Genomic DNA, 21,238 nt, shown 5'->3' with positions numbered 1-21,238 from the left:
AAGCCTTCTGCCTTGCCTCTTGGTGAGTTCCATCCACCTGTGCCGGCTGGGGCAGGCATGGCAGCAATGAAGGGTAGCACTGTCCCTCCTCTGGAGTCCTTCCTCTGGGGGAGCCCCGCTGGAGCACCTCCTTCCACCTAATGCCCCTGCAAGCCCCGAGGTGAGCATTGCTTTGGGTGCCAGTGGAGAAGTCCCTGAGGTGGTGGGTGGCGATCTCCCCTCCATCTTCGAGGAGATGGAGGGGCCTGGGTCTGACCCCAGTCACCCGGGGGGAGGATGACCCTCTGCCAGCAGGCCTCGATCTGGGCAACCTTACCCCAGCCTCCCTTTCCCCATGCTCCCTTCCCCTCACCGCTGCTTCCGCTCCCATCTCCGCGGAACCCCTGGACTCTTCCACCAACCCGGCCACAGATGGCACCTCGCTAACGGCCGCCAAATCAATCGAGGTGACAGCCAGTGCCACGCGGATGGGATCTGAGTTACCAGGAGTATCCCTCACTGCTGCTGGACAGCTGACCTCCTTCCCAGGTGGGGGCCCTACTGCTGATTCCTCACCTATCGATGCCGTGGCCACATCACCTGCCATGGAGCAAGAGCCTGGAATCACGAAGGACCCCCTTCCCACTTCCCAGACCCCCACACAGATGCCAGGTGCTCTCCTTCCTTCGGGAGGGAGGGTACTCTGTAGTCTTCCTGCAGGAGACCCATATGGATCCAGCCGTCAAAGCCAGTTGGTGGCTGGAGTGGAGGGACAGTGTTTAGTTTAGCCATCTCACAGCTTGTACGGCTGGAGTGGCAACCCTGTTCTCCCCTGACCTACGGCCCGAGGTGTTGAGGGTTGCCTGCTGCACCTCCAGGGCCGCATGGAGGGGCTGATGGTCAATCTTGTCAATGTCTATGCCCCGACATCGGGCCTGGAGCAGCTGCAATTTTTTTCAGCAGGCGTCCGCCTTCCTCGGCTCTTTGGATCCTCACGAGTGCCTGCTCCTGGGCAGGGACTTTAACACCACCCTTGATGAGCGGGACTGCTCGAGGGGCCAAGCGCTGTCCAGCTGCCACGGATGTCCTCCAGGAGACTGTCGACTGTCACTCCCTGGTGGACGTCTGACGTGACCACCACCCAGATGATGTATCGACGTTCACCTTTGTCTGGGTGGAGGCCCGTTGGTCGCACTACTCCTAGTTGGACTGCATTTACATACCACATTATCACCTTTCACGGGCCCACTCCTCCAACATCCGGCTGGCCCCATTCTCAGATCACCATCTGGTGACTGTGACGGCCTATCACCTTTCACGGGCCCACTCCTCCAACATCCGGCTGGCCCCATTCTCAGATCACCATCTGGTGACTGTGACGGCCTTTCTCAGGTGGAGAGGCCAGGGCTGGCCCATTGGTATTTTAATAACAGCTTGCTGGAGGATGTGGGCTTTGTGGTGTCCTTCCGGGAGTTCTGGCTTGCCTGGTGAGGGTAGCGGTGTGCCTTTCCGTCGGCACAGCGGTGGTGGGACGTGGGGAAGGTGCGCGCCCAGCTCTTCTGCCACAACTACACCCGGGGTGCCAGCTGGCAGAGGGATGTGGCAATAGAGCAGTTGGAACGGGAGGTCTTAGAGCTGGAGAGTCTGGCCGCCAGCCCCGAGGATCCATCCCTCCGTGGAGTATGCCGGGAGAAGTGGGAGGAGTTCCACAGCCCCCCTTTTACCCTGACCCATTGTTCCCTCTACCAGCCCTGGTGGTGCTGCTCCCTTGGCCCCCCAGGCGTATGCCCAGGTGGCTACCACCCCTCTGCTCGCCGCTTTGGCTTCTGCTCCAGCCGACTCCTGGAGTACCATTCCCGGTAGATGGGGACCCTTTCCCACCCTCACCAGGGGGCACAGGGTGTACTGCCTCCTGGTGTCTGCCTTGCCTTATGTGGAAGCCTACATGTGGATGATGGAGCGGGTGGTAGGGCCCGCGGCCATGGTGGCAGGGCCCGCGGCCATGGTGGCAGCCTTTAAGATGTTAGGGAAAATGGTGTTTTTCCTGGCGTTGGAGGCCGCTGCCCAGAAGGCGGTGGAGAGGGGCTTGGCAGTGGGGGGCATTCATGTCCCCCTCGAGCCTTTGGAGGACCTGGACATATGGGTTGTGTTCTCCTCTGTTCCTCCCCAATGCCACCCTTTTGCCATTCCTCTCTACCCTGGGGAAGACCCTGTCCGTCCTCAGCCCCCTTTCATTGGGCTGCAAGGACCACGCTCTCTGCCACATTTTATCGTTCTGCCGGCAGGTGCAGATTCAAGTGCCCCCAGCGGCACATGACAGGGAGGCTCTGGAGGGGTCCTTTCTGGTGCCCCACCAAGGGGCCCAGTATAGGGTTTACTATTCTTCAGGGGAGGCCCATTGCTTTCTCCGCCGGGTGGCGGGGCATGTCCAGAGGGACTGCCCCCTGGCCAAGCTTGGAGGGACACCTGGGACCCCCAATACCTGGCAGGGTGTCAGCCTGATCATTGCTGGTGGCCCTGATCGCCTGGTCCCTGGGGTCACCCCTCCTCCATCTGTGACCATTGTCAACTCCACTCGGGTCCCGGGGGAGGCCCCACTGGTGTGCCCAGATGAACGAGCGGGCCCGCTGCTGTGTTGGGTAACAGACCAGGGCCCATGGAGGAGAGGGTGGCAGGACCGGTGGCGGGAATAGTCTATGGTGAGGCTGTATCACAGGCTAAGAGAACCTTCCTACCAGCCTCCATCGAGGCTGCCAAATCTCACCCTATGGAGCTGTCCAGAGAAGTAAATCACATCATCAACCCTTAGTGCCTACAGCTTGCCTCAGAGCTGAGCACCAAGCACTGCCCAGGTCACTGATGGATCATGCACATTCGAGAGGCCTTCTCAAACAGCATGGCTTCACCTGTCTGCACCCACCAACAGCAGCCCACCCGCACTCCCAGAGTTCATCAGGAGGTCATCTAGTCCAATCCCCTGCTCAAAGCAGGGCCAACACCAACTTAAATCATCCCAGCCAGGGCTCTCAAGACAGGCCTTAAAAACCTCTAAGGATGGAGATTCCACCACCTCCCTAGGTAACCCATTCGAGTCCTTCACCACCCTCCTAGTGAAATAGTGTTTCCTGATATCCAACCTAGACCTCTCCCACTGCAACTTGAGACCATTGCTTCTTGTTCTGTCATCTGCCACCACTGAGAACAACCTAACTCCATCCTCTTTGGAACCCCCACTTCAGGTAGTTGAAGGCTGCTATCAAATCCCCCCTCACTCTTCTTTTCTGCAGACTAAATAAGCCTCAGCCTCTCCTCATAAGTCATGTGCCCCAGCCCATTAATCATTTTCACTGCCCTCCGCTGGACTCTCTCCAATTTGTCCTCATCCCTTCTGTAGTGGGGGGACCAAAAACTGGACACAGTACTTCAGATGAGGCCTCACCAATGTCGAATAGAGGGGAACGATCACATCCCTCGATCTGCTGGCAATGCCCCTACTTATACAGCCCAATATGCCGTTGGCCTTTTTCGCAACGAGGGCACACTGCTGACTTATATCCAGCTTCTCATCCACTGTAACCCCTGGGTCCTTTTCTGCAGAACTGCTGCCTAGCCACTCAGTCCCTAGTCTGTAGCAGTAAATGGGATTCTTCTGTCCTAAGTGCAGGACCCTGCACTTGTCCTTGTTGAACCTCATCAGATTTCTTTTGACCCAATCCTCCAATTTGTCTAGGACCCTATCCCTACCCTCCAGCGTATCTACCTCTCCTCCCAGCTTAGTGTCATCTGCGAACTTGCTGAAGGTGCAATTAATCCCATCATCCAGATCATTGATAAAGATGTTGAACAAAACTGGCCTGAGGATCAACCCCTGGGGCACTCTGCTTGATACTGGTTGCCAACTAGATATCAAGCCATTGATCACTACCCACTGAGCCTGACAATCTAGCCATCTTTCTATCCACCTTATAGTCCATTCATCCAATCCATATTTTTTTAACTTGCTGGCAAGAATACTGTGGGATACTGTATCAAAAGCTTTGCTGAAGTCAAGATCACATCCACCGCTTTCCACATATCCACAGAGCCAGTTATCTCATCATAGAAGGCAATGACTTGTTCAGCATGTTCACTCCTCAAGAAGTCCTGGACACCCTAAAGGAGCCTTGACTAAACTTGTGAAAGCAACCCAGGTACTTCCTGGCTTGAGAAAGTGGTGTGTGCAACTGGCGCCCCTCCTGACCAAAACAGCCAGCACCTCACGCAGGGAAGGAATCTTCCCCTCCTCCTTCCCGCACACACTGGTCCAACCAATACTGAAGCAATCCACCTGAATACTTCAGTTCTAGCCACCTATTGCCCTGCACCAAACCTCCCATTCCTGAGCAAGGTCTGAGCCAAGTGCTAGCAGTATGCAGATGACACACAGCTCTACCTCTTTTTCACCATATACAACTACCTCCCCACAGATTTAGATAAGCTTATGGATGAAGGACAGCTGACTGAAGCTGAACCTGAGCAAGGCAGAGGGATCTGGTGGGCACAGGAAGCTGTTCTGAAGAGCTCGCAGCCATGTTGCAGTCTTTGATTGCAGGTTCACATCCACAGTTGGTCAGTTCAGTCTGTGGTCTAGGAGTTCTCTTGGATTCCTTGCTGATGCTGAGCTATCACATTGAAAAGGCCAAGGGTAACACTTTCTACCATCTCTTCTTGACTAGGGGTCTCCATCCTATCCTGGTGGGTGAAAACCTGCCCTCAGTTATTCATGCCTTCAGCACCTTGTGGCTGGACAACAATGTGATATACCTGGACGTGCATCCTTCAGCACTTAGGAAATTCCAGCGAGTACAGAATGATTCAGCAAGTCTCCTCAGTAAAACAGGCAATGTGAATATCAAACCTGTCCTCCACTCTCTACACTGGCTTCCCATAGAATATCCAATCAAGTTCCAGATCTTAGCCCTTATTGTCAAGGTGCTCCATGGCATGGGCCCAGGATACCTAAAAGACCATCTAAAGCTCCAGCACAGACCACAGTCAGCATAACAGAACTCTCAGCAATAAGGGTAAAGCTTGTCTGTACGGGAGACAGAACTTTCTCCAGGGTAATCAGAGACTGTGGAATGAACTCTCCTGGGAACCAAGGACCATCCCAAACTTCTCCACCGTCTGCTGCAAGGGCCAGGTGCAGTGCTTTGACCTTCCTTCTCTAGTATAAAGACATAGCAACTGGTGTTATTTATTTATTAAATAAATACACTACCTAAACAAGACACTCCATTGCACACACTTCTGCCCCTGGGCGAGGATGAGAGAACAAACACCACGTGACACATGTGTGGTTACATTGCTTAAAGCATGACTGGAAGGTGCTCCGGTGATGAGCATGGTATAAAAACGTAGCTAGACTAGAATAGGACTGGCTTGTGGACGCTGGCTGGATGTGTGACTCCAGCAGGTGGCTGGAGTGGGCTCCATTGCGTGGGGACAGCACAGGCTGAGTGGGTGTCTGATGTGTGTGTGGACGAGTGCCTGGGCTCTGAGGGGCAACAGAGGAGTTGCAGACACCAGACAGTGATGCAGCGTCTCCTGGTGCCCAAGCTGCAGAGTACAGCAGCCCTTGGGAAGTGTGTGCTGAAACACTGCGCTGAATGGTCAGGAAATGAGACTGGCCAATCACGCCCCTGGGCAATCCCCCGTCAGTCAGCCAGAGCAACTGCTCTGCCCCACACCCACTCCCAGATGGGGCTGTCAGGGACTAACTGAGGCAGCTCTTTGAAGAATTGTGCATATTCAGTGAAATGGGGCTCTGTGATGGGGCGCACTCCCCTCTCATTAGTGCCTCCTGTCAGCTGGGTGGGAACCTGCATTCTGGTCTCCCTGCCCAGTCTGCTACCCTCATTAGGTACCCACTACTCCAGGTCCCGACCCAGGGACACTACAAATAGCAGCCACATGCTGCTTCGTTTAACTCACCTTCACTGCTTCTTTTCTGGGGCAGGGTGTGGTAGAACTGCAAGGCATCCAGCAGGGAGCCCTCAAAGGGCTTGATACAACCCATCACATATCTCCCACATGCAGAAAGGATTGGGGTGGGGGGTACTATGGAGGGTAATGTCCCCTCCTATCCAGGCTTTGCATTTCTTAGTGTCTTCTCTCCCAGATCTCTGTCTGGAGAGCTTTTACCAACTTTGCTCCACTCATCAGGGTTCTCACTCTGTTTCCAGTCTCCACCCTGGTTAGTCAGGTGCCCCCCGCCTCTGTCTGGATAGCTTTTCACTTTCTGTCCTGGCTGCTCAGACACCTCTCTCTGAGGCCTTTCTGCCTGAAGAGCTCTTCCAGTTTCTGCCCTGCTTTGGTCAGGATCTTCTCCCTCAGGCCTCTTTGTCTAGAAAGGTTTTACAGTCCGCATTCTGGTTTCTCAGGGTCTCACCCAGGCCTCTTTGCCTGGAGAGCCTGTAGGCCCCAGTTAGTCAGGGCTTTCCCTGTCAGACCTCTCTGCCTGGAAAGCTGTTCACAGTTGTTGCTCTCTTTAGGGTTCTCTGTCTCAGCCCTCGGTCTGGAGAGCTTTTCACAATCTGCCCTGACTTCTCAGGGTCTTCTTCTCTACCTTGGAGGGCTTTTACAGTTCAGGTTCCTTCCTTAATTAGCCCTGTGACACCTTCTGCTGCAGAGCCAAACCGTACCCATAGGTGGGCTCTACGATGGCCGACACTTGGTCAAGTCCTGCAGCCAAGGGGGAACTTCCTGATTAGCAGCAGTCAGGAAATCTACTAACTTCTTGGTAATGTGCTTGTTCTTCTCAGTTACATCATCTGACATGACCAGGACTTGGGCTCAAATGCTTCATATGGTGGGTATATTGCTTCATATCTTGGGTCATGTCATAGTTCACCACATGCTGCACCCTGTGAATATCTGGCTCCCAGCAACTTCTGATGTAGTCAACACCATGATTTCACCAAGGTTGAACTGACTTAAGGCTGCTGCCTGGTCTCAGAGAGGAGACTCCCTGGATGCAAACACAGGCACAGCCCTCAGAATTAAAAATGTCTTTATGCACATCCAACCTCTGTCCAGGTCTTCCAAACTTTAAGGACGGCATCCTATTCCCAAAACATCTCAATGCTTCACTCATCCGCACCCACTTCTCCTGCTGGATCCAAAGTACGTTGTGGCTGATGTTCTGGGCCGTAGAACAATATGGGTCCTTCTCCTTCCTCAAGATAGGCCCTTTCCTGCTTGTGGCCTTGCTCTGCCACTATATCAGGATCCTGGGGGTTTAGACGCACAATTGGGTAGCTCTCTTCTTCAGCAGGTGGATGGATGTACTTGTCCAAGCCATCTTCCTTCTGTAATGACCTCAGTCCACACAATTCCAGCTCTTTTTCTAGGGAGGCCACTTCAGCCTCGAGACTTCCCAGATCTTAGCCAAGGTGGGCTTTGACCCTGGCTGGGCCTTGAGCAAGTTCTGGAGCTTAGTCAGCTCCTTTTGCAGCAGAAAGCACTGCTGTTCCCCAGCCTCCTTTTCAACTTTGAGGCAGATCAGTTCTTGCTCCCTACAATCCTTTCCCATGAAGACCTGGTCTCTGCTGGCTCCTGTTGGTACTATACCCCATAGTTCACAGAACCAGAGGAATATAAGGAACTGCAAGGGTCATCTAGTCTAACCCCTTGCCAAGATGCAGGATTTGTTGTGACTAAACTATCCAAGACAAATGGCTATCCAGCCTCTTTTTGAAAACCTCCAGTGAAGGAGTTTCCACAATCCCTAGCCAGTATGTTCCATTGTCCTGCTGCTCTTACAGTTAGGAAGTTTTTCCTGAGTTTTAATCTAAATCTGTTGTGCTGTAGCATGAACCCATTGCCTCATGTCCTACCCTCTGTGTCAAGAGAGAACAACTTTTCTCCATCTTTTTTATGGCAGCCTTTCAAGTATCTGAAGACTGCTTTCCTATCACCCCTTAATCTCCTCTTTTCCAAACTAAAGATAGCCAGTTCCTTCAGCCTTTGCTCATATGGCTTGCATTCCATCCCTTTGATCAGCTTTGTCGCTCACCTCTGGGTCCTGTTCTGCCTGTGAGTGGCAGGACAGCAGCAGATCACCTCCTCCATTGTCCCCTTGTTTCAAGGGCTGATCTGTAAAGATCCCCCTTCTGATACCAAGTTGTGACAGGGCATGCTCACCTCTCGTTAGTGCCTCTTGTCAGCTGGGTGAGAACCTGCACTCACTGCTGGTGGTGCCCCCGTCAGTTGTTGCCCTCATTAGGTGGGTTTTGAGTGGCTCAGACATCCGGCTGAGTCACACACTGTCTAAACACAGGAAGGAGGTCCAACAGGGCCTGCCTCTGTGCCCTTGTAGTCCTGTCTCTGTCCTAGTTCTAAGTCCATATTTGCCCTGGTATAGAGCAGTGCCGCAAGGCTTCCTCCCTGGAGACTCTTTAAGCCCTGCCTTTCACTTGGGCCTCTAAGAAAGCCCTATCCCCTTCTCAGGACTCAGGCCACCCTGCCAGTGAGGGGGGACATGGGCCCACCCACTACTCCAGGTCCCGACCCAGGGATCCTACAAATAACAGCCACATGCTGCTTCATTTAATAACTGCTGCTGCTGCTGCTATTCCCTGGGCCACTTCCCACGTGGGTCCTTCATCTTCTCCCTCACCTCAGGACTGAAGATCTCAATTCCACTCCTTCCTCACTCTTCTTGGCCCAGCCAACAACTACCCTGCTCAGGCCCTGCAGTGCCTTTTAACTGGGCCTGCTGCGCTCTGATTGGCTGCTTCCCTGTAGCCTCTCTAGGCAGGCCTGGAGGACTCACCTTCACTGCTTCTTTTCTGGGGTAGGGTGTGGTAGGAAAGGCCTCCAGCAGGGGGCCTTCAAAGGGGCCAATACAGCACGTCACAAGCTCTTTGAAAGAGAAGGAGATAGCAGGATAGCCAGGTGCTGGGTAGCCTCCTCCTCCAGCTCTGCCAAAGCCCTGGGATGAGGTTCACAACAGGGTTTAGGCACTATAATACCACCCTCCATTGCCATCCAGTGGAATCCTCTGCCCCAAGTTAGGTGCCCAGGCTCCCATTCATTGTATGGGAAGAGTCAGGTGCTGATGAATGGGATCCTCCAAAGCCATAAGGCGAGCAGGGAGCTGCTTAAGCTAGGCAGGAGTGACCACAGAGGCAAGTAGCAGGGCTTAGGGCGCAGAACCACAAAGGTCTTTAAGCACCTTAACTCCCAGGGAGCTGGGCTGCTAGGCACCTCCCTCTGCGCAGGATTCTCAACTGTGACCCTCTCCTGGGAGTTGGACACCTGAGCCAGGTCAAAGACCCCTCACTACCTCGACAGCCCAAAGGAAGCCCCAGATGCCATCATTGCTGTAGCTGCCTTGGGGCAAAAACTTGAAACCAGGTTTCCCCCTCCGAGGTGAGGGTCCTTCCCCATCAATCTCTCCTAGTGGAGACGTGCCGCTCCATAAACATTCATTGGCCTAGGAGCAAGCAGTCCACGGAGCATGACTGCAGCCCAGCGGGGGGTGCCAGGCCCCAGTGAGTAGGTAGATGTATCACCTTAACTCATGTCAGGCCTTAGCACCAGTCTCTGGGGGGACACTGAAGTGCCTGCAGGGCTGGATGGCAGCTGATTGTGCGTTTGAGAGCATCAGTGGTGCCTACAGGCTGGACTTAGATGCCTAAAGAGGCAGTTAGGGACCCAAATGCCTTTGTGAATGTCGCCCCTGGATCCTGGTCAGCAACACCTTCTGCCACTCCGGTCCTGAGCCAGTCTCGCTAGTCCAGGCCATGGGCTCAGCTGCACAAATGCCTGTCAGCATTTAGCAGGCAGACATCCTTTTGTGTCCATGGCTGAGACAGAGTGAATGTTGCTCTGCTCATGCTCCAGCCTTGGTGCTGCAGGGATTTAAGAGTCAAACCCTTTGAATTTCAGCAATTTTTGGAGAACCCCAAGAAACTGCAAATTTCTCTGGGCTTCGATGGCAAGTGACATGGCCAAGGTTCCCCTGAAAGCATTGTGAACTTCAGCAGCTTGTGCAGTGACGCTGGCCCTGAGTTTGGCTCCTGTGCCAGCACCTGCTGGATGCTGCAATGGCGTTGGGCACATTTGCCATCCCTGCTCCAGGGGAATGGGCTGGTCTCATCCAGGAGCAGACAGGGATAATTTACCAAAGGGAGTTGGCTTTGCTCAATGCAGTAGGGCTGTCTGATAGAGGACCCTGCAGGCCCCAGGCACAGGGCTGCTAGTGCCTATGAAGCATGGCATGGCAGGACATCCATTGGCCTCATGGGGCTGACAATGAGGAACAATTCGAGGCCCTGATTTCTGAAGCAGCTGGGGTGGGTGGGAAATGGCACTTGTTCAGCTGTGTGAAGTGGGCTGATGCCTCAGTCTTGACTAGAGAAGAGTCTCAGCGTAGACCCTGCATCCCCAGTAACTGCAGAGTGAGTGATTGCTCCTTTCCCCTGCCCTAGGACGCTGCAAAGATACGCTCTCCACCATCTCAGGCCCCACCACCCAGAACACCTACGGGCGGAATGAAGGTGCTTGGATGAAGGATCCACTAGCCAAAGATGAACGGATCTACGTCACAAACTACTACTATGGAAACACGCTGGTGGAATTCCGAAACCTGGAGAACTTCAAACAAGGTACGCTCTCCAGCTGCTCACCCGGTCCTCCCCAGTCTCCATACTTGTGCTGGAACCATGTCACTGAGCATCTCTGCACAAACCAACGTACTTCTCCCAGCGGTGCATGTGGGGCATGGACCAGTCTGCCTAGTCCCCAGTCTGTGTCCCGGCTGCTGGACAAAGCACGAGGGTTGTCTCTTTGTACAGTGCCTTGCCCAACAGGATCTGGGCACAGGGCAGGGGGAGGGAGGGATAGCTCAGTGGTTTGAGCATTGGCCTGCTAAACCCAGGGTTGTGAGTTCAATCCTTGAGGGGGCCATTTAGGGATCTGGGGCAAAAATTGGGGACTGGTCCTGCTTTGAGCAGGGGGTTGGACTAGATGACCTCCTGAGGTCCCTTCCAACCCTGATATTCTATGATTCTATGACTGGGCTCCTAAGTGTTACAGCAATACACCCAATATTAATAAGCCATGGCTTGTGGCACAGATCCATCTCTGCTTGTTCCTGTGTTGCTGTTGCTGGTAATGACAGGACTCCTGTGAGCTCCAGACAGGGGCAGGAGGCCCAGCCCAACTGCCCTGGCTCCTAGCCAGGAAGCACTAAGATTTCCCTGCTGTGGGTGAGAAAGCCTGTGATCAGAGCCAAGCTGTAGATCGGGAGCCACCTGGGAAAGGGATGGTTTGGTCCCAAGAAGGGTCAGAAGCTTAGCTAGAGTTAGCCAGTAGGGCCATGTTTGGGGTCACTGAGATAGAGGGATGAAAGTCACCGGGGTGTGGGGGAAGGTGATAGCTGCTGCCCTGAGAGAGCCTGGGAAAGGTGTAGCAGGGCTGGTGGTGGACACATGCAGGGCAGTAGGATGGAGGCAGCATGCATCATAGGTCCAGTGCGGAGGAGCCTCGGTTCATAGCCCAGATTAGCTCCATGATGGAAGCAGGGAGGGGAGTGTGGGAGGGAGCAGGGGCTAGAGAAGGATGGAGAGGAAGGAAGGGCCTGCGATTAGGGCACTAGCTTGGCACGAGGGAGACCTGGGTTCAGTGCCCTGCTGGGCCAGGTGCCCTGTGCAAGTGGGGCCCAGAGCATCAAAGGTATTTAGGTGCCTAACTCCACCAAAGCCAATGGGGAGAAGCTGGGCCTCAGTCCCCCTCTGTGAAAGAGCCCGGCCCTACCTCTGGGTGCTTGAGGAGCAATATGGTGCCCATATACCATGGTGATGGGGGCCATGCATGCACCTGAAGGCACTAGAAAGTGTGGGTTGGAGAACGTGGTCTGGGTGTCGTAGCTGGGCTGGTGCCACTTACTCCAGCAAACTCTGTGCCAGGTTGGGTGGGGAAGGTAAGTGGTGGGGGAGCAACGGGTCACCTGCCTGGAACAGAGAAACTGGCTCTGCCAGCTGGTTCAGCAGAGCATGACCTGAAGTGGAGAGGTTGCAGGTGACCTGTGATGGGACAAAGGGACCACCAAGAGCTAAGGGAAGGAGGGCGCTGAGTGACAGGTGGGGGCAGGGGAGCGGTGAACCTGGAGAGTGAGCCAAGGGTTTAATTTGTGCAAGGTCTCTGCTGTCCAGGGCGTTGGAGCAACTCCTACAAACTCCCCTACAGCTGGATCGGGACAGGACATGCTGTCTACAATGGCTCCCTCTACTACAACCGGGCCTTCACACGCAACATCATTAAATATGACCTGAAGCAGAGGTACGTAGCTGCCTGGGCCATGCTGCATGATGTGGCCTATGAGGAGGTGACACCATGGCAGTGGCAGGGCCACTCCGATGTGGACTTCGCTGTGGACGAGAATGGCCTGTGGGTCATTTACCCGGCCATCAACTACGAAGGCTTCAGCCAGGAGGTCATTGTCCTGAGTAAGCTCAATGCCGCTGACTTGAGCACCCAGAAGGAGACCACGTGGCGGACAGGCCTGCGCCGGAACTTCTACGGGAACTGCTTCGTCATCTGCGGTGTGCTCTACGCTGTGGACAGCTACAACCATAAGAATGCCAACATCTCGTATGCCTTTGACACCCACACCAACACGCAGATCATCCCGCGGCTGCTCTTCGAGAACGAGTATTCCTACATCACTCAGATAGACTATAACCCCAAGGATCGCCTGCTCTATGCCTGGGACAATGGGCACCAGGTCACATACCATGTGATCTTTGCTTACTGAGACCCTGGCCACAGGACACTGAAAGGGCCACCAGCACCTTTTATTATTATTTTGTACAAATCCAAGAGGAAATGCTGTTTTTAAAGTGGATTGTAGATCAGTCCACAGGCCAGAATCAAACCCTTTATTTTTGGTGTAACCTTCCTTCTCTTTTATACTGACACTGCTGCCTCCCACGCCGAGCGGGAAGGATGGGCAGGGTATTGCTTCATGAGTCCATCTGCAGTGGGGTGGCTGCTGGGCATTATCAAGGCAAAGGGACAATACAAATACAGCTAGTTGCTTTTTTGCTAACCAATAAATAATAAAAAAGCCATCAAAGCAAACTTCTTGCTCAGCAAAAACGTCTTGCATGCAGTGGTGGCGAGGCCTGGCCTTCGGGGGTGCTCAGTTTGTTCTGTCTGCACTGAGTCAGGTTTATGACAGTCCCACTGGCCTGCGAACAGCCACACGTGTTAATTCGACAGTCATTTGAAAGCTGGGGCATCGGTTTTTTGCTCTGCAGCCTCCTTCGTGTGAATGGTCCTGGGAGCTGGCGGGGCTGTTATTTGTCTTTGCTGCCATAAGCTGTTGCTGTAGCTCTGCCCCTTGCTCATACGATGTGCCCACACATGCAGCCCAGAGCTGCCTTGGCACAAGCTCTCACACGTCTGTCCTGCTATGGAGAGCGCCTACATGACCAGATGCTGCCATGCTGGGAGGCACGCTGGCAGCTACCCTGCCAGAAATGGGTGGGATGCCCTGTCATTTTGTAAAGAAATATAGCTGATTCTGTCACCCAGATGAGACCCCCCCGCAATATTTGCTTTTACTTGTGTCTCCCTGGGCAGCGGCTCAGCTTTGCCATTTGGTCACATTTTCCTGGAGATGCTCAGTGTGGTCGTCTGCCTGCACTTCCAGGGAGTGCCGTGCATGTGAGAGCCTGGCCTGAGAGCAGCACAGCCCCACAGCTCTCATGGCTGCTTTATGGAGACCTGCACTAATGCTCCATCCTAGCAGAGTAGCTTGGGCCTCAGGTTTGCTCCTGGCCTGTGGTTCCCTATTTATATGGCCCATCCCCCCACCCCCTACTGCTGCCACTCAGCTTTTGTGGCACATTTACAGCCTGTCAAACGCGCTCACAGCTCTGCCAGCAGCTTGTTGTATTTATACACATCCAGTAATAAACATTCTTGTACCTTTGCAATTGTTGGGGACATTTTTGGGGTTTGTTTTATTCTCAGGTGGCAAAAAAATAAACAGAAAATGCTTCCCAGGTGCTGGTCGGCGATGGGCTGGCCAAGGGAGCTGGGAACAGATGCTGAGCATCCTTTCGCCTCCAGGCCAGCAGTGGCTGACAGTTATGGCCCTGCCAGATATTGGGGTGTGCAAAGGAAGCGGGGAGCATCAGGCCAGGGCCTGGCTAATGTCACAGAGACCGTTCTAGGCCCTTCTGTTTGCTTACTTGAAAATTCACTTTCTTGGGATGAGCAGGTACACGAGCCCCTGGGAACAGGCCCCCAGTCAGATGCTCCAGGCCTGGGCTTTACTGGTGCCCTCCAATGATTTCACCCTGGCACAATTCCCACTGAGATTCAGGTGTAGGGTTTCCAAATATTTGTGTCTTTCAGGGCCAGGCACTTTTCTCCATGCTGCCACAGGCAGCCCTGTCATTTCTGAACAGCACTATGGGTGCAGGGCCTGAGAGTCCAGCCCCCACCTCAGGGCTGGGCACATAAAGCCAGGGCAGATGGACTGTTATGTTTGCTGCCCATTGTCAGGGTCTATATCCTGAGCCCAGGAAAAAGGTCCTGCAAAGGAGCACTGCTGGGCATGGGGGCCCTGGAGACACAAGTATGCTGCCCCTCAAGCTGCCAGGCTCAGCGCTAGCAGGTGTGCTCCAAAGCCAGTCGCTCTGCCAACATCCTTAGACCAGCACTGAAGCCAGCTATGAACAGGCAGTGGCTGCTGAACAGAGCACCTGCAGCATCCTCTTGTGTCCTTCAGCAGAGCCTGAGCCCATCCCAGGGCCACAGAACAAGGAGCGGGAGAAGAGGTGCACAGGACCACACACAGCATGGCCGTGAGACTGGGGAACACACACGAACAGGCAATGACACTGACAGCCACCCTTTACGTGGGCAGTGGCAGGAAATCGGGCGCCTCCCAGGGCAGGAAAGGTCTCTTGGTGGCTACTGCCATCTGCCCACCCAGGAGCACCAGTTATTAGGCTGTGTCTCAAAGGAAGTAACCCCTGCCAGTCCTATGCCGGCTGCCCAGGCAGTCCCACAGCACGCATGTGTCCCTGGGGCCACCCTGCACTAAATGAGACTGAGCCAGCCCATGGCAGCAGCCCGAGCCCGCCCATGGCAGCAGCCCGAGCCCCACCTTCACCAAAATCACACTGAGATCAAGTGACGCGTTCCTCTCTGTGCTGTACAGAGAAAGGGTCCATGGCTCAACTAGGTGATAACAACCCGTAATAACCCCAACAAGGCAGCTGGTATTTGGGACCCTCTTTAAGACACCTCATTGAGGGAGGCTGGAAAGGGAGGGAAGAATAAGGGGAGATACTGACTCTACTGAGCTAAACCCCCAAAAGTTAAAGACTTTAAAATAAGCTCCAATACTGACACCTCTTCCCCGCCATACACATACACACCAGAGGAGAGGATGCAGCATATATTCATTCCAGAGTGTTGGGCTTGGGGTGGGGCACTGTGGTCTCCCTGTTTCTCGTGGAGACAAGGTGGGAGGGGAGCCGGCTTTAGGTCCTGTGGGGGTGGGCGGGGGGCGTTTGTGTGGGCAGGGTGCAGGCCCAGGGAAGGGGAGGTGAGGCTCAAAGCCAAGGTGGCCCAATTGGGAAGCAGGGAGGGTGTGTGTGTGTTTGTTTGCCAACAAGGTGAAACGCTGCTTGCAGCCTCCCCCTGTGCCAAGGGGCAGGTGAGCCTCTCCACTCAGGGGAGCAGGGATTTTCCTGCTGGGGCTGAGTGGGGGGTGCTCTGCCCCCACTACTCACTGTGCAAGGCAGGAGCTGGTGGGGGCACTGCCCGGGGGTGGCAGAAGGGCAGGAGCAGCAGAGGCAGCGGTGGAGCCCGGGCTGCTCCTGGGCACACTCTTACTGTCCATCCCCAGCACTGCTACCGTCACTGGATGAGGCAGCGCGTGAGATGTGGGCATGCACTGGTGTGTGTGTGTGTGGGGGGGATGGCTGCTTGCTGCCCCCACCACTGCTGTCTTTCTGCTGCAATCCCCTCGCAGTGCCTCCCTGCTCACCTCCTTGGCCCCCACTGTTTCAGCCCCCTGCAGGCGGCAACTGGACTTTGGGTGTCTGATCAGTGTTTCGAAAACCGGACACCTGGCAACACTACCTCCCATGCTGCGTGCGTGGCAGACAGGGCTGGCCGCTGACACGCTTCCCCGCCCAGCTCATGGGCTCCCTGAGCCCCTCCCCCTCCTGCTATGGGAGCTGAGGGAGGAGCCAAGAGTCAGGCCTGGGTGAGGGAGACAGCTGCTGTTGTGGCCAGGGGGAAGCACTCGAGGGGGACTAGGAATGTCATAAATATAAAGGGAAGGGTAACCACCTTTCTGTGTACAGTGCTATAAAATCCCTCCTGGCCAGAGGCAGAACCCTTTCGCCTGTAAAGGGTTAAGAAGCTAAGATAACCTCGCTGGCACCTGACCAAAATGACCAATGAGGAGACAAGATACTTTCAAAGCTGGAAGGGCAGGGGACAAAGGGTCGATCTGTGTGATGCTTTTGCCGGGAACAGATCAGGAATGCTCTTCGTAACTCCTTAAGTTAGTAAGTAATCTAGCTAGAAATGTGTTAGATTTCCTTTTGTTTAATGGCTGGTAAAATAGCTGTGCTGAATGGAATGGATATTCCTGTTTTTCTGTTTTTTTGTAACTTAAGGTTTTGCCTAGAGGGATTCTCTATGTTTTGTTTACCCTGATTACCCTGTAAGGTGTTTACCATCCTGATTTTACAGAGGTGATTCTTTTACTTTTTCTTTAATTAAAATTCTTCTTTTAAGAACCTGATTGCTTTTTCATTGTTCGTAAGATCCAAGGGTTTGGGTCTGTGTTCACCTATGCAAATTGGTGAGGATTTTTATCAAGCCTTCCCCAGGAAAAGGGGTGTAGGGCTTGGGGGGATATTTTGGGGAAAGACGTCTCCAAGTGGGCTCTTTCACTGTTCTTTGTTGAAACGCTTGGAGGTGGTAGCATAGGGTTCAAGGACAAGGCAAAGTTTGTACCTTGGGAAAGTTTTTAACCTAAGCTGGTAAGAATAAGTTTAGGGGGTCTTTCATGCAGGTCCCCACATCTTTACCCTAGAGTTCAGAGTGGGGAAGGAACCTTGACAAGGAATTACAAAGGTTCTCAAAGCAGCCTGTCCCAGCTGAGCACACGACTCTCCACCCGCAGGAGCTGCCTGTTCCCTCAGCCTGGCCAGGTCACAGGCAGGAGCAGCTACTGAGTCCCACGCCACATCCTGCCCCAGCTGCCATTCCCCCTTGGGTGCTCAGGAAGCAGGGCGGACTGGGGAACAGCAGATTTCCCTTTTGGGCCTCCTCCTCACCCAGAACATGTTGGGCTCAGCTGAGAATCTGGCCCCACCCAGGCCACTTAAAAAGGGAGGGACTCCTGGCAATGTGGCTTGGCAGTTCTTTGTGTTGCCCTTACACACAGCTCTGAGAGCAAGCTCCCCGCACCTGGGTTTTGCTCTAACACAACTGTAAAAGGGGGAGCCACGGGCTTCTGGCAGCTTGTGCCCATCACACTATCCATATTGATGCAAATATGCAGTGTCCTGCTCTGTGGTAAAGGAAGCTGGCAGGGTTGGTCAGTAAGTTTGTACTGAGCCAGTGCCTGACCATGGGAGGCTGGTGCTCCTGGAGGTGCCATGTCCTGAATGAAGTGTAAGCCATGACCTTTCGTGGCCATCTGATGATCCCAAGACATTTTTTTTGTAACAGCTAAAGTCCTGGTGCCTGACCCAATTCCAGCTTGTCTCTCTAAATTCTCTATGGCACTTGTTCACCTGTCCTAAATTCTTACGTTGCATTGCTGTTAATGTTGCTGTCCTCCAAACCGGAGGTGGCTTCAGCTCAGCAGCAGGTCAAGTGATCCTTGTTTGTAGCTGAGCTTGAAAAGTACATTGGGATCCTTTGGGCTGAGAGACGCTCATTCTTATTCCTGGACTTGACCTGAATGCTCATACCTTTCAGACAGCCACCTTGGTCCTTATCTTCTCAGAGCACCAGTAGGGTCAGGAAGCACACATATGACACTTGTTGATGGGCACTTGAGCACTGCTCTGAGAATTGTCACAGGAGTGATGAAGTCAGCACCTACAGTCTGGCTCCCCACCTTGTGCATACTTTCATAGAATCATAGAATATCAGGGTTGGAAGGGACCTCAGGAAGCCATCTAGTCCAAACCCCTGCTCAAAGCAGGACCAATCCCCGACTAAATCATCCCAGCCAGGGCTTTGTCAAGCCTGACCTTAAAAACCTCTAAGGAAGGAGATTCCACCACCTCCCTAGATAACTCATTCCTGTGCTTCACCACCCTCCTAGTGAAAAAGTTTTTCCTAATATCCAACCTAAATCTCTCCCACTGCAACTTGAGACTATTACTCCTTGTTCTGTCATCTGCTACTACTGAGAACAGCCTAGATCCATCCTCTTTGGAACTCCCTTTCAGGTAGTTGAAAGCAGCTATCAAATCCCCCCTCATTCTTCTCTTCTGCAGACTAAATACTTTACCACCATCCCTCCGAAGACAAGCAGCAATAATATGAGAATATGACCGTATGATGTCATAACCACACAGCTAAGGGTAGCCTAGAATTCCTCCTTACCTGTAAGGGGTTAAGAAGCTCAAATAACCTGGTTGGCACCTGACCAAAAGGACCAGTGGGGAAAGAAGATAGTTTCAAATCTTGGGGGAGGGGTGGAGGGAAGGCTTTGTTTTTGTGTGTTCTCTTGGGAAGCAGAGAAGCATCAGGTCAGAAAACTCCTTCTTCTATAAACCATCCTAAAAGTCTCTCATATTACAAAAATTGTAAGTAAAAGCCAGGCAAGTCGTGTTAGATTATCTGTTGTTCTGCTTGTGAATTTTTCCTTTGCTGGAGGGAAGTTTATTCCCATTCTTTGTAACTTTGAAACCAAGCCTAGAGGAAGTTCTGCTGTGTTTTTGAATCTTTTGTTACCCTGTAAAGTTATTTTCCATCCTGATTTTACAGAGGTGATTTTTACCTTTTTTTTAAAATAAAATCCTTCTTTTAAGAACCCGACTGATTTCTCTATTGTCCTAAGACCCAGGGGTTTGGGTCTGTGATCACTTTGTAACCAATTGGTTAGGATATTATTCTTAAGCCTCTCAAGTAAAGGGGGTGTAAGGGATTGGGGGCGATATTTTAGGGGAATAGGAACTCCAACTGTTCCTTTCCCTGATCCTTTGTTAAATCAGTTGTTGGTGGTAGCATACCCTACAAGGACAAAAGGAATTTTTGCCTTGGGGAAGTTTTAACCTAAGCTGGTAGAAATAAGCTTAGGGGGTCTTTAAAGCGGGTCCCACATCTGTACTCTAGAGTTCAGAGTGGGGAGGGAACCCTGACATATGATAACCTGGACTTACCCATCTATGAAAATGCCACCTTAAGTACTTCTTAAGTACACCTTAAGCCCCTTCTGATTAGCTCTTAAAACCTTGGGATTGTCACCAAAAGACAAGTGGCAGAGGCTGTGGGCAAATAGCAGGTTCAAGAATCAAGACCTGATCACGAATCCTACAGCCCAATCACCTGGGTTCACCGTGGCACATAAGACCCAGGACTTCCCACAGGCACTGCAAATACCTACTACACAAATGGAATATGGACCTGTGGAACATCTAGTGACTGCTGGGAATTGAAGCTGTGGTTGGGTGTTGGAAAAAGGATTGGGAGGGCCTCAGCTAGCTCGGGGTGACATACTGGTAATGCTGGACACTTGCACTAAGTGTGCACGCTTCCCCAGTTGAGTCCCATGTGAGACAGGAGGTGCACTGCCCATTCACACAGGCAGTTTTTTGGAAGAGGGTCAAACCAGCAGAAAGGAGTTGGGCTGTGCATTCAGGTGCCACAAGGAACCTAAAGAAAACTGACAATAGCCATTTCTGAGCTAGCCCAGAACCTGCCGAGCCTCTCCCACATGTGTAGTCACATTTCTCAGAGGCCCCTAGACTGTTCCAGGGTGATACCGCTGGGGCCAGAATAACGGGAGCTCTCTCCCTCTGGAAGGGCAGATCTCACTTACAATAGGGGGTGAAGTATCATGTCTTCCCGAGGCCCATGAGAAAGAACCATGGAGCTTTGGAAAAGGGCAAAGTTCAGATCCTTGCAGCAAGAGAACTGGCTGGTACATCTGGAGTCAGACAGAGGGGGGCTGAGTGCCTGTTTCACACCAAGGAGGATGCAAAATGCTCATGGATTTAAGAGCACAACTGTAAGAGTGCACAGCAGAATCTGTATAGACAGCCCTGACACAACAGGAGGATCACGCTAGCTGAGGAGAGACCTTGCCAAAGGGAAGGCCTGCATGAGGAATTTGCATCCTGTCCTGAAAAGGACTCCATGCTCTAGGGTCAGGGTTTCTCAAACTTCATTGCACTGCGACCCCCTTCTGACAAAAATTACTACATGACTCTGGGAAGGGGAACCAAAGCCTGAGCAGCACTGCCCCAGGTGGGGGACAGGGGGAGAGAGCCAAAGCCCTGCCACCCCGAGAGGGGGTGGGGGTGGGGGTGGGTGGGTGGTAGGGGGACAAAGCTGAAGCTTGAGGGCTTCGGGGGACTGTAACCTGAGCCCAACTGCCTAGGGCTGAAGCCAAAGCCTGAGCCCCGCCACCCAGGGCTGAAGCAAGTCTTTGGCTCCCAGACTTTGGCTTCAGGCCCAGGCCCCAGCAAGTCTAACACTAGCCCTGGAGACCCCATTAAAACAGGGTTGTGACCCAGTTTGAGAACTGCTGCTCTACGTACTATAACCCAACAGGATGTGCTGCTGCAGGAGGCTGACAATCAAATATAGCAGCAATAGTGGGTAAAAAAAAAGCTCAACAGAGTTTCTTGTGTTGTTTTACTGGCAAGTAAGGCTGGTTCCCGGTTCCAACTGTGTGGACATTACAATGTAGGGAATTTGTAGTCCCTATCTACTGAAAAAAGGTGACCCCCTCCCCCAACCCTCTAACCACAGCCATTGAAACTAGTGGTAGATTACTTACAGACACATTAGTAGCAATCAAACCTTCAGGGCATAACCCTAGCTACTCTCCCTTCCTTCCCCCAGCTAGTATTACACAGAGTTACAAAACTTGGGTTTTCCCCCTTCTTCTGCAGCATCAAGTCCTGGGTTTTCAAACTGTAAGAACTAGACATGCCAGTTGGTCTCCTCTGCTGTGGCCATTCGGATACTCTCCAGTCCTGTCTCAGAG

General features: G+C 53.0%; 2 protein-coding genes across 4 annotated transcripts in view; one reads left to right on the top strand and one right to left on the bottom strand.

The window, feature by feature from the left end:
• The window catches only part of OLFML2B (olfactomedin like 2B), a 96,898-nt gene extending 82,931 nt beyond the window's left edge, over positions 1–13,967 (top strand). For 2 of the 3 annotated variants that reach the window (XM_084636797.1, XM_084636795.1), the window contains 2 exons: positions 10,455–10,631; positions 12,165–13,967. In XM_084636797.1, coding sequence (XP_084492923.1) covers positions 10,455–10,631; positions 12,165–12,781 — 794 coding nt within the window. In that variant the 3' untranslated portion in view covers positions 12,782–13,967. The remainder of the gene's footprint in view (positions 1–10,454; positions 10,632–12,164) is intronic. The other variant, XM_084636796.1, reaches the window with a different exon arrangement.
• ATF6 (activating transcription factor 6) overlaps positions 1–21,238 on the bottom strand; it is a 419,899-nt gene that overhangs the window by 62,150 nt on the left and 336,511 nt on the right. The gene's annotated exons all lie outside the window — the stretch shown is intronic.

This window comes from Lepidochelys olivacea (assembly GCF_965140295.1).
Source record: "Lepidochelys olivacea isolate rLepOli2 genome assembly, chromosome: 8".
Lineage (NCBI taxonomy): Eukaryota > Metazoa > Chordata > Testudines > Cheloniidae > Lepidochelys > Lepidochelys olivacea.
The sequence above is the reverse complement of the archived record's forward strand: the minus strand, read 5'-3'. Positions and strand labels throughout refer to the sequence as shown.